At 37.0% G+C, this 16,821-nt stretch overlaps 1 protein-coding gene and 1 long non-coding RNA gene across 9 annotated transcripts in view; one reads left to right on the top strand and one right to left on the bottom strand.

Moving 5' to 3' along the window:
* The window catches only part of LOC122800839 (uncharacterized threonine-rich GPI-anchored glycoprotein PJ4664.02-like), a 662,067-nt gene that overhangs the window by 11,999 nt on the left and 633,247 nt on the right, over positions 1 to 16,821 (bottom strand). For 7 of the 8 annotated variants that reach the window (XM_044070146.1, XM_044070150.1, XM_044070151.1 and 4 more), the window contains one exon: positions 8,805 to 8,898. In XM_044070146.1, the coding sequence (XP_043926081.1) occupies positions 8,813 to 8,898 (86 nt within the window). In that variant the 3' untranslated portion in view covers positions 8,805 to 8,812. Of the gene's footprint in view, positions 1 to 5,538; positions 5,544 to 8,804; positions 8,899 to 16,821 lie in introns of all 8 variants that reach the window. The other variant, XM_044070147.1, reaches the window with a different exon arrangement.
* The window catches only part of LOC122800841, a 199,779-nt gene that overhangs the window by 136,727 nt on the left and 46,231 nt on the right, over positions 1 to 16,821 (top strand). The gene's annotated exons all lie outside the window — the stretch shown is intronic.

Here is a 16,821-nt window from a genome sequence, read left to right as displayed (position 1 = left end):
CGGGGGATAACACCTTTATGACAAAGAATAGGAATTTTGCAGATTTACATGTTAAAGTATGTTTAAACAAAGCGTTGTTAGTGTTATCCTTCCATACGTCATATAGGTGCTCATACACACTTTGTCTCAGCTTTCTCTCGGTTTTCCCTATATAAAAGGACGATGAAAATGCGCTGAGAACTGTAGCAGCATTATTGTTTTTGTTTTTGTACTGTGAGGTTTGTTCGTGGAGTGAAAATAAACATCTCTTGCTGATCTGCTGTGCCTATCTTTTGAGATTATTAATGATATTTACCATGTTATCAAAATGTGTTTATGCTTTTCTAATTAGATATTGAAGATAAAATAAGCTAGTAAGCTGCTTCTTTGAACTTGAGTGTATATTTTGTTTTGATGTAACTGATCAAGTTTTTCATTATTATATGCACCAGTCAGTGCCATTCATGAAATCACAGAGACCCATGACTATACAAATTAGAAGGCTGCAATTTCCTAAAACTTTTACTTAAAATAAACTCATACAGGAGGGGCTAAAGCACATTTCAGCAGCAGTAGTATTAATTTAAATTAAGATCTCAGTTGCTTACCTAAATGTTGCCAGTTTCAATCACTGACATTTTCTGTAGTATGTAATCTTGTTTATGACGAAGGGGAATCCATTTGTTATGTTATGTTATGCTGTTCTTGGTATTGAGCCTGTCCAGCCCACTGACATACTTTCAAATTTACCTTATTATTCTGAAAATATGTTCACTAGAAGCCACTGATATAGGAACACTAAGACAAATACATAACCCAACTGCAATATTAAGACAGAAAACAGAAGACAGTTGAAGTTTAATGATTTCTTAGAAGAGATAATTTTGACTGCATGGGTAAATTAATGTTTATGGATACGTATTCACTTGAGGAATGCAAACCATTAGCTAATTCTTCTATTTCCTATTAATATACAGCTTCATCAAGGGCTGGAATATGCATAATCCTGAAGTACCAAATCTGGTCTCAATCTAATTGCAAAAATGTGCAGTGTAGTAGCATTTAACAATAAAAAAGATGTTCTCACATCGTACATTATATATGGTACTCTTCTTTAGAGAGACATTGACATAAGAAATCTGGTTTATTTATTTATTTTTTTTATTTTACATTTGTTGACCGGGTTAGTCTAACTGGATATATGCCCATTTTCAGTAGAGGCCCGGGGAGAAAAGCTCCAAAGACATGTTTCAAAAGTATAAGTACAAACAATACACAAACATCAGGTATTATAATAATAATAAAAAATACCAATTATCATAGTAAAAAAAAAGTCATTGGCAATGTTACAGTGCAGTAAAAGCCTGGAGGATTTTAAAAGGATGTACACTGAAGTTAAGAGTTAAAAAAATAGTATGAGTAGAGTGTATGGAGACATAGTACAGGTTAGGTAGGAAATAAAGAAAAGGAAGTTGTATGTGTAATGAAGATAGAATGGATTTACTTAAGAAAAGGTATGCAAAGAGGATATAAATAATGTAGAAAAGGTAGATACGAAAAGTATAGTCAGATGGAAGATGTGACAGAGGATAGTAAGGACTAGATAGGTAAGTTGAGTAAGTTGGTTACTTATTTAGACAATTCTCTTTCTATCAGGTGATCATTATGCTTCCATCATAGTCAGTAAATCTTTCAATATGGACAGTTCCTTTGTAAGGGAATGTCTTCAAGATACAAAGAAGTCATTATATCACTGTACTTTTCTCTTATCTGTCCAACATTTGAATACAGTATTCCTTTTAGTATGTATGAATCTATGTATATTGGTCTACTAAGTTAAATCCTTCACCCAGCCTGATTGATTAATGCCTTTATACTCTGTAAAAATAATGGCTACTCTGAAGAAAACTATGTCTTGCTTTTTTGAGCCATAAAAAAATCATCCTATTTGACCTCATTTTAATTCACACTACATATCTAGATTCACACCAAGGAATACGCAGGTATCTCTAGACCAATGGGTTTTTAATTCAATGTATTTCACAGTCTATGGAATCAGTTACAACTACAAGTCAACCAAAGTACTACAATGGCTACCTTTAATGCTGGTGCTTGTTGATCTGAACGACAGATGCATGTACAGCAGGGATATTATGTATGATCTCCCTCAATTTGGAAAGGGAGCACAATTATGTGCTTGGAAAAGGTGGCAAGAACTTTTAAGTGTGTATACTTATAGGCGTATATAGCTAGGCATTGCATGATTCCCATAACAATCCCCATAACTATTTGCCTAGTGTTGTCCAATGTTCATTGTTTGAGATATCACACACTCCAGTCATCAACAGAAACCTTACATGAGTTTGCCCATTATCAATAGGTGCTTGAAAATCCTACAACCAAACTGCTTTGAGCATTTCAAGACTAGAAGCCTTTTTGATCCTTAAAGACAATCCATTTCATAGCCTTCCCAGCCTTACAATAAAATGAAGAGTGTTGCATACTGGTGTATTCCCATTTTGTAATTTTGAAATATTGAAATCTCAAATTTCAGTATTTTGAAACAACAAAACCAAAACCCAACTACAACTCACAAATCTGAAAACACACAACTGCGAAATTCAAAATCCTGCATTTACGCTACATATGCAGTACACACATAAACATATACAAACTCCCCCCACAATCAAACAAATTCATCTAAACTACAAGTAAGCAGAGAGGTAAGCATCCCAGCACCCTCCTTGACTAGAAGCCTTTTTAATCCTTAAAGACAATCCATTTCATAGCCTTCCCAGCCTTACAATAAAATGAAGTGTGTTGCATACTGGTGTATTCCCATTTTGTAATTTTGAAATACTGAAATCTCAAATTTCAGGATTTTGAAACAACAAAATCGAAAACCCAACTACAACTCACAAATCTGAAAACACACAATGTCAGACTATGACAGTAAATGCATATAGACATTTTCCTGTTTGAGGTTTTGTTATGAAACTTTCAGGCTGTAGCAACATTGTATTCAGCTGCAAATCGCAATTAAGACTGCTATAAGAGATTATAGTGCAACTCAGTGCTGAATTTGATGAGTTTAAATAAAAGTATTAACCCTGTAAAATCTGATCATGTATAATGTATATAACAGTATAAATTATAGTGTAATGAAGGCAATAATATTTAATGGGATGGATCATGGTATTAATATGATACACTGTAGAATTATGTGTACTAAGTAACTTAGATTTTTTGAGGAAATTATGTTTTACTTGTATGCTTGTAATAATATGAATATTAAATCAATAAATAAATCTGAAAATGTGATTATCATGAAAGGGGTTATCCGATTCTCAGACTGCAATTTTCTTGTTGACATACCTACATTTTATGCTTAACTTTATACTTCTCAACCTCTTAGGGCAAGAAATCTGGACAATGCCTAAAATGGGTTTACAAAGTCCTAAAAATGGAAACAGATTTTAAATATTGCTCTTATAAACTTAGAAAATTACTAGAATAATGGAATTTATTTTAGCATACATTTTCTAAAATATATGATGTCTGAAAATCAAATGTATGTGATTTGCCTGAAAACCACAAATTGTATGAGAAATAAAACAGAGATATGAGACAAAAAGTCTAGACAGTTCAGGGGTATGCTTAACCTCAGTATTTTTTATTTATTTAACATTTGTTTACTGGAAAAGTCCAACTGGGACAGAGCTCATTTTCAGTGGACTCCATAGAGAAACACTCCAGATGCATCTCTTTGGAATGTGGGAGGAAACTGGAGCACCTGGAGGAAACCCATGTGAATGCAGGGAGGAGATGCAGACTCCGCACAGAAGGCACTCCAGCTGAGAATCAAACTGGAGAATCTCTTGCTTTGAGATGACAATGCTAACAACTGCACCACTGCACCACTGCATCTCCCATTTTCATGAGATGTTGAAGCTGAATAGCTGGATATGATTTGTTTTCGTGTCCCAGTTCAACTACAGAATGAACATCATCATTTTAAACAGATCTTGGCATTATGGTCATCCTGAACTGTGAACTATGTACAAAGCATGTACTCAGGATGATGTCTTTTAACTGGAACAGGGCATCCTGCCAAGTACAGCAATCCTGAAGCTACATTTAACACAATAGCAACAGTTCAAACACAAGAATGATGCTAATTATAGCATTACGCTACTCTACTCTTACAATGCATGACTTCACTACTATTCAACTTTTTCACTAATATCACTTTATAGAGTGAACTGAATTAATCATTTTAAATTGATTTTAATCAATGATTTGTCCAGCCTGGCTGTACAATTGTTGACTGAGCAATCTGATACAATATGTCCGCTAGTCATATGCTGAGTCTTTAGATTTGGCTATTTGCTCTATTTCTTTTACAAACCAGAATCCCAAGTACACAGGTATGCACTACTGAATACAGTGGGGATGATCTTTGTGGAATAACTGATATTATACAACGACCCCCCATTAATATTCCAAAACATGCATGCTGATTGGTCAGTGTGCACATTGTAAGTCAGACTTATACTAATGGAAAAAGGTCCGGTCGCCGGACTTTTTCCATTAGTACAAGTCTTTTTTTTTTTTACAGCAACAGAGAACGCAAGATCTCCATTGCTTTTTAGAAAGTGTCTCGCTATGTTAAAGGAGTTTAACATAGCGAGACAACTTTAAAAAAAGTAACTGAGATCTTCCTTTCTCCGTTGCTTTTTTTAAAGCTGTCTTGCTATGTTAAATAGGTTTAACATAGCCAGACAGCTTTAAAAAAAGCAACTGAGATTCTCTGTTGCTTTTTTAAAGTTGTTTCACTATGTTAAACTCCTTTAACATAGCGAGACACTTTGTAAAAAGTAACGGAGATCTTGCTTTCTCTGGTGCTTCCACCCACAGCTCTGATGTACTGCATAAGTATATGCATGCGCAGTACATCAGAACTGCCGCAGAATACCAGACAGCTGTGGAAGGGCAGCACAGAGGCATTATACAATGCCATTATTTAAGAAAAGTAAGCTTTTTTTTTCTTAAATAATGTCATTGTATAATAGCAATAACCCACTTCTGGGTGTGGGTAATGCTGGATTTACCCACGGTTGTCTTTGTTTGGCCACCCGAGCTTCGCCCTCGTAACCAAACCACACCAACCATGGGTAAATCCAGCATTACCCACACCCAAGCGTGGGTTATTGCTTAAATACTTTCCACTTCTCATTCTAAGAATAAGCCTTAGGAATGTTTATTCTCCCATTACTGACACAGCTTTAGTGCTCAGATCCACTTCATCCAGGTTAACTCTATTGCATGCTTTCAGCATATAAAGGTAAAGTTGATTATGGTGTTCAGTAGGTTCCTAGTATTGATGTCTGACTTGATAATACTTGTTTTTTTTATTATTGTTAGCATTGACCCTGCATAGTAAGGTAACTGCAGTTTAATGCCAAGCAAAGTAGAAACATGACATAGGGCCCAGGTCCTATATGCATTTCATATGGGACATTTGCTGTTCTTTTTCCTACTTACTTATTTGGTACCTACCAGTATTAAATACATCACAGACTTCTTAATTAGGGGGAATGTTTTAGTACACCGCTAGACTGTCCATGTCTGATTTACTGGCCTCCTCCGGGCTACATTGAAGAGATACTTGTTAAGTGTGCATTTATAGTATGGTGATTTAAAACTTTATTAGGTTCATAGGTTCATACTAGGCTATCTGCCCTAGGGCATTTATAAGCCTAGCCAGAATGTGTTTGGCTTTCGCCACCCATTTTAAATTTATTTTGCTATGCCCTTTTTCGAGGTTAGTATACTGTGCCTCTGTCTAACAGTGACACAGAAGTGATACCTGGGGTAAACCTACGATCTCCCATCCACTCATCAAGATTCCTCTTGAAGAGAGTCAATGACGGACTCTGCCTAACCTGGACTGGGATTTTATTCCAGAGTGAAGGGAGCCTCTGGGTTATGAATCTGTCCCTCCAGCATGTCCTATTTATTTCAGTGCTGAGGTTCAAGTCTCTCGAGCACGTAGCTCAATGGGATTTGGATTTTGGAGGTGTGCATGTGTCCATTTAATTGGGGATGGCTTTATACGTCAGGCACAGATCACCTCTGAACAGGCAGTATGCCACTGAGTAGAGCTGGAGTTTCTTTAACCGGGCAGCATATGGCATCTGTTTGAGCCCTTTGATCCTCTTGGTGAGGTACTTTTGGGTCTTTCCAGTTGCTGCAGGTGACTGGTAAGGTACATCCCAAAAGGGGCATTGTACTCAATTATGGGCCTGATGAGGGATGAGTAAAGAGGCACGATGACGTCCCCTGATCTAGATGTGAATCCCTTCATGATTAGGTGGGCTATGTAAAATGTTTTTCTAACCACTTTGGCCACGTGGTTGTCAAATGAGAGATTGCTATCAACTTGGGTCCCCAGGTCCCTAATTACTTCTTCTGTACTTAATGGATTACCACCTATGTGGTAATTTCTGGCACTTTGTTTTGCCAAAGGGATGACTATACACTTTTGGCATTTAGCTTGAGGCCATGGCTCTGGCACCAGTTGTCTGTTTCTATGAGGCCCTTTTGGAGGATGCTTGTGTCGACTGGAGAGTCGATTATGGTGCCCAGTTTGCAGTCATCTGTGAAGTTGGTCAGCCACAGTCCTTCCGTGTTGGCCTGTACCTCCGAGAAATATATACCAAACAAGAGAGGTCCCAGGACTGAGCCTTGTGGGACACCACTTGTAACTGGTTTGGAGTCTGACATGGCTCCAGCAATTCTAACCATGTGAGTTCTGTCCTTGAGCCAGTTTGCAATCCATCTAGTGACATAGGGGTTTATATTTAAGCTGGTGAGCTTATCTATAATGCCCGAGTTGGGTATTGTATTGAAGGCTTTTGCGAGGTCCAGGTAGGCTGTGTGGACCACCTTCCCCTCGTCAATGGCCTTGGTGACTGTTTCAAAGAAATCAACCAGGTTTAAGAGGCAGGATCTGCCCTTAACAAAGCTGAACTGGGTAGGATCCAGTGTTTGTAGGTCCCCAATATCTTTATTTATGAGGTCCATGATGATCCTTTCCATAGCTTTGCAGACCAAGCTAGTCAGGCTTATGGGGCGATAGTTTCCAGGATCCGTTGAGGCACCACCTTTATGGAGAGGGACCACTGTTGCTGTACGCCACTCTTTGGGCACATATCCTGTAGTAAGGCTGAGATTGAACAGTAGTTTTATGTTTGGGTTTAGCTCTTCTTGGAGTTCATGTAGGACACAGCCTGGGACACCATCTGGTCCCATTGATGCTGTGTTTTTTGCTTTGGAGAGGGCGGCTCTTACCTGAGCATCTGAGATGTCATGGGGGCAGCACTCTGCTGGGATAGATATTTGCCCTTTTGGTGGGGAGGGGGGGGAGAAGTTTGCACTGAACTTGTCAGTTAGGATGTTGGCAATGTCTGTGGGTTCGGTGTATTTTTTGTCATTTTGGACTAATTCTGAGCATATCTGGGAATTACCACTCAGGTTCCTAACATAACTAAAGAAAGCCTTGTGATTATCCTTAGTGTCCTGTGCAATTTTTCTCTCGAAACTGGCCTTAGACAATTTTATGTGTGCCCATAGTTTTTTGCTAATACTGATCAGTGATGCCTTCCCTTTTTTGGATTTTGCTCTATCATTTAGTAGCTTCCTCCTTCTATTGTATAGTTTGTTTATAGATGGGGTCCACCAGACAGGACGTCTGCCTTTGGAGGATTGGGTCTTGGTTTTATTTGGGATCGCATGATCCATGCATTCCTGAAGGTGTTCATAGAATGCGTTTATAAAGGATTCTGCAGTCTGGGCTGTATTTTCCACAGGCCCGGGGGCTTTGAAGGATTCCACCTCAGTTTTGAGGAGTGTGAAATTTGCTTTAGAGAAGTTTTTCACTGTGGTTTTCTGGGCAGTGAGGAAAATCTGCATATCTTCTTTGATGACTTAGTAAAGGTTTGTTTACAAGTACACAGATTTTTAACATGGCCTTTCTGAAAAGGTAACATATAAACCATTCCTGCTTTTACTCTTCCCATACTTTTTCATATTGAGCAATAATAAGCAGTAACAGACCAGATTCTGCCTTATTAATATTTCATTTGGGTCTGTAAAACATTTCTTTCATTAAAAAAAGAGTATGTTTCTTACTTTTATTGCACACAAAGAAAGGGATATAAAGACAACAGGACAAATTAAAAGCAGTATAGACATGACTTTAATGCTATATCATTTTAAAGACCTAGTGTAAAAAAATCTAGATTTGGAGTAAGGTTTGAACCCAGCAACTCACAACACATTCAAATCATGTTTGTATTTAAATATTAAATAATCTTTTTCCATTTTTCAGAGCCTTGGTTACCTTTAAGTAGGTATGCTTTAGAATTGTGGGCTTTAGGAAACATAATATTTGGGATTTCAGGAGTTGTGTCTGCCTGAAATATAATTATGTGCGTATGCATTTGTGTGTGTGTGTGTGTGTGTGTGTGTGTGTGTGTGTGTGTGTGTGTGTGTGTGTGTGTGTGTGTGTGTGTGTGTGTGCGTGTGTGTTTGCTTGTTTCATTTTTAGGTAGCAGTAATCATCAAAAGTAGATTTACGGCTCTGTGTTGATGTGTGTGTGTTACTATGCTGGATCAGTACTGGTCATCCTAACTCCCACAATTCACCATAGCAATCTCTTACCCCATCCTATGCAATGCAGCTGCAGGAAGAGAATAATGAGTCTACCTATATAAACGTGAACATGTTTTTTTAATCTGTGATGGACAGATTGCTTACTTACCGGTACTACTAGGAAATATTTGTGTAATGATTCCTCCATTGCAGTGGTGCCACATTATAATTTCTGATAACATTTTGATTGTCTTTATAAACAGCTGTAAGAAAATAAAGCAATTTTTCAGAAAAATGCAAAATATGACATGTGACAAAAGATGGAATAAGACAGTTAATATATCTCATGCAAATTATATTAGGTAGATATTCAAGAAAGTGCATTACATGTAAGCTAAGCATAAAAATAATGTCAATTTCTAAGGCAAGACCATATAATGCAAGTTCAGAGTATGATGTAAACCAGTTTTGTAACTGTAATGCAATTTTGTAGTATAAAGAGATTGCACTTTTTCACAATGTTGTTTGTCTCAGTTTAGTTGTAGTCTTCAATTGGACAGTGGATCATTACAAGTTCATAGGTAAATACTAGGTGTACAGTCCAAAAGAACATTAAGAAGCATATCACAAATCCTTTATTTCCCCAAAGCAATTGTGGGCAGAACTACAAGTTTCGTGGAACATGTTTACATGTAGAAATTTATAATAAAGTAGATAAAAACCACAACACAGCACAGACCGCTGAACTAAAGAACAAAAAGTGCCGGATAGACACAATAAGACAGCAAAGCCAGGTAATATGGTTTAGCACTTTCTTTCTTTTTTAATATAATGACCTTCTGAACAAAAGACAGCCTTCACATACACACATTTAAATGTCAATAATTAATTATAATTCATGGATGTCTTTGAATCATTACATATAAAATGATCGAATTAAAGAAAGACATACTAAAAATATGTGTGTAAAATATGTAAACTTACATCTTAAAATCACTGCTGTGTAAAAATTAATAATATTTGTCTCTTAAAATACATTTGATATTTAGTGTCCCATTTAAACCCGAGGCTCATTCTGCATTTAAAAAGACATGCCATTTGTGTTCCTTAACTTCTAAGGCAGTATTAAACTCTGCAATGTAAGGCACTTGATTAACCATATCCAATACAAAGAAAATAGATTTCTTAAAGTCTCTACATTCCCCAGCATGTTTCGCTAAGACATTGTTACAATCTTTCTTTCTGATGGCCAAACGATGTTCATATATTCTTTTATACAATGCTGTCATAGTTTTTCCCACATAAAATCCATCACAGCTTGTGCAGGAAGCTAAATAAACTATCCCAGAGCTTTTACAATTAAATCTGCTTTTGCTGTGTACTGTCGTTTTAATGTTGGAAAAATAAATACTACTAGAAGAATCAATGAATCTGCATTATTTACAATTGCAACAGGGGAAAGTCCCCCGTGCTCCCCAGTTACTGAGGCAACCAAAATGATCTTGTACTTCAAGCATGGTTTTAATATTCACTACTTTTTTTGTAAATAAAACAAGGATGATTTTCCAAAACTCTAGCTATGTCACTGTTTCCTATAATGACCTTCCGATTATTCACAAAAAATGTTTTGGTATCATAAGAATTTAAACAAATAGAAACAGGGAATACATGCTTTAAAGATGTGAGATCTTTCTCTCCTTGTACTTTAGCTGTAAACCCACTCATAAGAATGGGTGGAAACCTTTTATTTCTAGCTTTAACAATTTCTTCATTAAGAGACACCAATCTGTTGTATGGATATCCTCTCTGAACAAACATAGAAACCAGTGTGTCAATCTCAATACAAAAAACAGAATTACCTGAAATAAGCACTTAGATTAAGCATTTGTCCTCATACTAAATTTATTTAAATAAATGATGGATGTCTACTATGGTAATGAAAGAAATTGTTAGTATAGGTATCTTTTCTATAAATGGTACTAGAAAACTTTTTGTTTTCAACATCCATACCAATACCTAGATCTAGGAAGTTAACTTTCTTGTCTATACTATTTAATAAAAATTTCAGACCTCCACCATTACGATTTATGGCATTTAGAAAATTTTCCATTTGGTCCTTAGACTCATTCCAAATAAAAAAAACAGATCGTTAATATATTGCCTGTATAAAAACACATATTTAAATCTGTCTAATTTGACCAATACAGACATTTCAGAACATACACAATCAAATGTTTCGAATAATCCAAAAGAAACACACCAAACACCAGGAAAAAGATTAGTATAAATTTTTACTGATGCATTCCGGTACCACGGCTTTCACCTTCAAAGGAGTAACCATTTCCATCAAACAGCTGCTTATATGCTCATACATCAATTTTAAAATTGCTTTCAGCCAATGATCTTTATACATTCATTAAAACAGTATCAAAACACTTAAAGTGCCCCTTCCATATTACCTGTATAAACATATAAACCATGCATAAAAACACATATTGCTTCAAGAATTAAATAAATGCAAAATGATTGCCCTTCATTGTGTATGTGCTCTGATTATACAAATTCCCAAATGTCTCTGACACCCTATATAACCATATACAAAAATAAATTCCATTGACTGACCATAACAAACAGGAAAAAGCAACATAACATTATATTATGCATTCATGAATGATTATTGCATGCCTCAACATGATTGATATTATTAATAATTAACTGCTTTGACACCATGTTGTTCACTGGGAAACAGAATGTTATGTCAGAACATCATTTTGTCCAAATGGAACTGTAAGTTCAAATTCAATTCTAAATTCAATACCCTGGGACAAAGTGTTCTATAATTTATAATGCATTTAGTCTCCAACTGAAGTAACCTATCTACCAAAAAATCCCCACTGTTTAATCTTGGTTTGGCTAGCACACTAAAAAAGAAAGACTCTTTGGAATCCCCATGTTTTTGTATAAAATGATCTGCCATAGGACTCTCCCTCTAGCTCTCCTGATATCACCCAAATGTTCCATCATTCTTCTCTTTACAGATCTTTTGTTCTGCCAATATACCATTTGGTGGGTGCACAACTACATCCAATTATGTACACAACTCCCTTTAAGTCACAATTATATAGATCCATAGCTCTGTATGTTTTCCCATTAATATTCTCCCCATCCAAATTCCTGATGTTCCTACAAACCATGCAATTGCCACAGGGAAAACTTCCCTTCCTGTCAAAGGCACTACTCAGTTTCCTCGTCCATAATAACTCCTTTAAATTTTTAAACCTTCCATATGAGAAGGTGACCCTGTGTGGAAAAATGTCCCCATATTTTTCATCACAAAGGACAATGGGCCAAATCCTATTTATCAGTTGTTTCAGAATGTCCAAGAATGGAGAAAATTTGTTTACAAAAAATAGGGGGTCATGTGTTTCCACCCTAATCAGCTCCTTTTCCCTATATATGGGGGTTCCTCTCTCTCTCTAAATTCTGTTTCATGTGCTAGACCTAATTTTTTTTAAACTCTATTTTCTGCTGACTTCAAAATACTGTTTTTGTATCCCCTACTAAGAAGTCTATCACTCACTACCCTAAATTCATTAGATAAATCCCTCTTGTTAAATGTGTTATTCGCTATCTGTAAAAATTCACCATAGGATAGAGAATCCAAAAGATGGGGGGCATGCATGCTATTGGCAGTTAAAAATTAACTGCAGTGTCTGTTATATGAGGTCTAAATGCTATTAGAAATTTGTCATCCACATAAAATTCCAAATCCAAATACTGGATAGATGTCTTACTTGTTTTAAATGTAAACCAAGGCCATATTCATTCTTTTCTAACCCTTGTATAAACACTTCATACTCCTCCAGTTCCCCCTTGCAAACAAAAATTAAATCATCTATATATCTTTTAAAAAATATTACTCTAGTCTTAAAAAACACCATGTTGAAGATTTTAGTTTCCAAAAAAAAATACATGCATAAGATAGCATAAACTGGGGCGAAAGCCACCCCCATTGCTGTTCCTTCCCTTTGCAAGTAATAAGTATTATTAAACTTAAAGAAACTGCATGTTAATGAGAACTCCAACAGGTGAATTAAGATATCCATTTGAGGACCCTCCCCTAACGTCTTCTTAATAGCTTCCAAGCCCCACATATGTCTTATGTTCGTGTATAGCGATTTCACACCCACACTTGCCCAGTAGTAGTCCGAAGACCACTCGAGGCGACCGAACATGTTAGACAGCATGGTTCCTTTCTTAATGTGGGAACTAACCTTACTTAAATGACCCTTCTGATGAAAATCCAAAAATAGCCCGACATTTTGTAGGAAGGCCCCTTTTCCCGACACTATTGGTCTTCCTGGAGGATTACTCATACATTTATGTACCTTGGGGATAACCTAAACAATGCATCTCTTGGGCGTTTGATGTACAGTTTTTGAACATCAGCTGCATTCAAAAAACCCAGTCTCTCCCCCCTCTTTCTAATATTTCCAATAGCATTTCATTAAATTCCTTCACTAGATTCCTATCCAGCTTAATATACACTGACTGGTCCTCTAATAATGTGAGAGCCATGTTATTGTACTGCGTGATATGCATAATCACCCAGTTGCCTCCTTTGTCCATCTGCATGAAAATTTATTCACCATTACATTCCCTCAAACGTTGTAGTGTCCCCCATTGATCTTTTGATAAATTATAGAGCCCAACATGTTTTTTTAAAATTGTCATATTCCACCTCTGCTTGTTTGCATAACACGTTTTCAAACATGATTGTGTTGGCCGATAACTTAGGTGGCATAAAGGCACTACAATAAGGTACAGAAAGTAGAACCATTTTCCCATAGCCAGTGAAAAATTCACCGACTTCATTCTCACATTTCCCATCAGCTCAAAAATAACTTTGCAAAAGCTGGTGCGTCATTGGCACCCATGGCCACTCTACAAGATTGTTTGTAGATTTTTTGATCACAGATGAAAAAATTATTTTTTATTACTAAATCTAATAAACAAATAGTATTGACCATCACAATATCAAAGGTGGTGTGATTATTCAAAAATTCCTCACAAATTCAATACCCATTGTTTGGTCAATAGATATGTATAATGATGTAATGTCTATAGTTTTATTACATTTCCTTAGGACTAGATATCTGTAATACATGAAATTGTTTGTACTCAATCTGGATTCCAACTTTTTTTTTTATTAAGATAATAGGAATACACTGAATTCATCCATCCATTCATCTGTTTTCTAATGATGAGTGTTGCAGTGGAATTTGGATAAACAGGGTAGGCCAACCAACCTTATTCCCAGTAGCAGCCCCTAGAATATCCTGCAAAATCAAAAAGGAATTCCAACCAATATGCTCATCAACATAACCTTAATATGTCCTGATTTTATCAAAGCTCCTGCTGCCAGAGAGCCATGTCTGGTACACCTCTTGTGGGTAGCACTGAGTGTGCATCTGTATTAGCTACAAGCCACCTCAACTACCTCCTACAATCACAGAGAAACATCTGTTGTAGTCAGTAACCATTCATGTTCTCAGGCCCTCACTCTATCATGGAAATAAGCCCTCCTTTGGTCACTACCTAAGGCATATGTCCATAAGTGTAGACAGGAGCATAAACTGATAGACAAACTGAAATTGTCTTCTTATGAATCATTTCTGGTTTCACTATAACAGTTAAGACTTTATCTTCACTATTACTGGCAGTTCACTAATCCAGTGATCGACCTTCTAATCTCTTCTCTTCCATTTTTGGATCAAGACATCGAGATGCTCAGATACTTGCTCTTACCTGTGGGAGACCAATCTACTTTTTTCCAGAAGAACCGTGGTGCTTGATTTTCAGGTGCGGATTTTCACCTTAACAGCTTCACACACAGAATCCAGTGTTCTACTGCATGCTAGTGAGCACAGTCATTTGAAGCCTAAGGACACTATTGACTAAAATTAGCAAACATTTAATTATAGATTCTTGCTGCCACCTAATCTACTGATTTTTTTTGAATAGACCCAGTTTAGGCTCTGCATCTCAGGTTTCCCACATACATGGGAGAAGCTCTTCCAAACATACAAGTTCATAGGATCATAAGAGGTTACTAGGCTATTAGCTCTAAGGCCTCTAATAGCCTAGCCATGTTATACCCTTGTTCCCTTATGGACCAAGATATATAGTCTATATTTGCGCATGAATCTAAGATCAGCACCAGCTGACCCTGTCTTAGAGGGGCATTGGTGAAACCTCTGATGTAAATTTATTGTTTCCTATCCAATTATTCAGGTCATGCTTAAATAGGGTAATTGAGAAGCTCTGTTTTGTCTCTCCAGCATGTCCTGTTAATATTGCAGGCTGGGTTAAGATCTCTAGAGTAAGTGAATCTTTTCCCACTGGATTTGAGGAAGTGCAACAGATTCATCAAGGCAGGATCTGAGACTGCTCTGTAGGCCAGGCACAAGTCACCTCTAAGCAGTCTATACGATACTGAGTAAAGTGATACAGCCTTCAGTCTGTCCATGTAGGTCATGTGTTGTAGGACCTGAATTTTCTTGGTGAGAAACCTCTGAGGTCTCTCCAGTTGATGCAGATGTTTGGTGAGGTACATATAGAAGGGAGCATTGTGCTCTATTACTGGTCTGATGAGACCCAAGTACAGGGGAGTTATAACTTCCTTAGCTTTGGATGCTATACTCTTGCTTATGAAGCGTGCAACATAGAATGCCTTCCTTACTACTGCGGACACCTGATGATCAAAATTAATGTTGCTGTCAACTTGTGTTCCTAAATCTCTCACCATTGGGTTTGAACTTGCGGGATATTATTAACGCTGTAATTAACAGGGGGTTCTCCTTTGCTGAAGGGGATTATAATACATTTTTTGGTGTTCAGTTTAAGTCGGTGGCTTTGACAACAATCATTTATCTGTGTAAGCCCATTTTGTAGTATGTTGACATTCTTTTGGGATTGAATGATTGCACCCGGATTGCAGTCATCAGCAAACCTTGTAAGCCATAGGCCATCTATTTTCATCTGGACTTATGAAAAATAGATACCAAACAATAGGGGGCCTAGCACAGATCCCTGTGGAACACGATTGGTAACAGGTCTGCTAGTAGAGTTGGTATCCATAATTTTGACTACATGTGTTCTGTTTGTGAACCAACTGGCAACCCATCTAGGGTTAATTCCCAGCTGGCTGAGTTTCTCAATGATTCCTGAATAAGGCATTAAGCATAAGCCAGCTGTCTCTGTCATTCCCTATTAGTAAATCTGACAGTAGGACTACATAGTGAGCAGGTGTGTGGGTGGCTCAATTATACCAATCCAGGTATATTTTTCATTCCCAGAATGTACCAATTTTGAGATTAGGACTATAGAGACAATATGTGGAGATTAATCACACTCCTCCAGGTATTTCATTCTGACAGTAGGACTACAGAGTCATTAGGTGGAACTCAGTCATACCCATGCACATATATCTCCATTTATATATATACTAGGTGCTTAAACAAGAAACTCCACATCCTACAAGCTCTACTCACACTGGAGAATATAGATATCTGTGTCATTACTGAGACTTGGTTTAAATAAGCATAAGGTACTCTGACAATGCAAGGTTTCAGTGCCTTACACACATTTAGACCATCAGCTGCAAAGCAGGGATGAAAGGTGGAAGAGGTACTTACGTATTATCACAACCAAATCTGCAAGGGGCAGAAATTCATAATGTGTGCCCAAAGTTATTAATGGTAGCCTTAAAATGGCTGTGTGTACTACTAAGTATTACTGACGCACATAGTGTCTGACTCAGGAAGAGGCGTAACGGTCAAATTTTTGGTTTCTCATAGACATAAATCTTTGACTTGAGTCACTAGGACAGTGCTAAAGCCCGACGGCTGATTCAGAGGATTTGTAATGCAATGTCAGATTCCTTGCATGCCACTGTGACTATTGGGTTGCATAGTGTTGGAGGCTTCATAGCAATGCATGTGTTATGGGCGTTTTATGTTCTGTTGTTATAACACAGTGACTCTTTTGGTTTTACCTTGTTTTTTGCATGACGTGATATGTACATGCAGAAAGTTTCTCGTAGTACATCCAAGCAGTGAAAATAGTATATTTGGCGTACAACATTCATTTATGAGAGAGCATTTTTTACATGTAATAATAGTTTG

The sequence above is a fragment of the Protopterus annectens genome, chromosome 4.part1 (genome assembly GCF_019279795.1).
Source record: "Protopterus annectens isolate FY-2018-M chromosome 4.part1, PAN1.0, whole genome shotgun sequence".
Lineage (NCBI taxonomy): Eukaryota > Metazoa > Chordata > Ceratodontiformes > Protopteridae > Protopterus > Protopterus annectens.
This window is presented reverse-complemented; position numbering and strand designations above follow the sequence as displayed.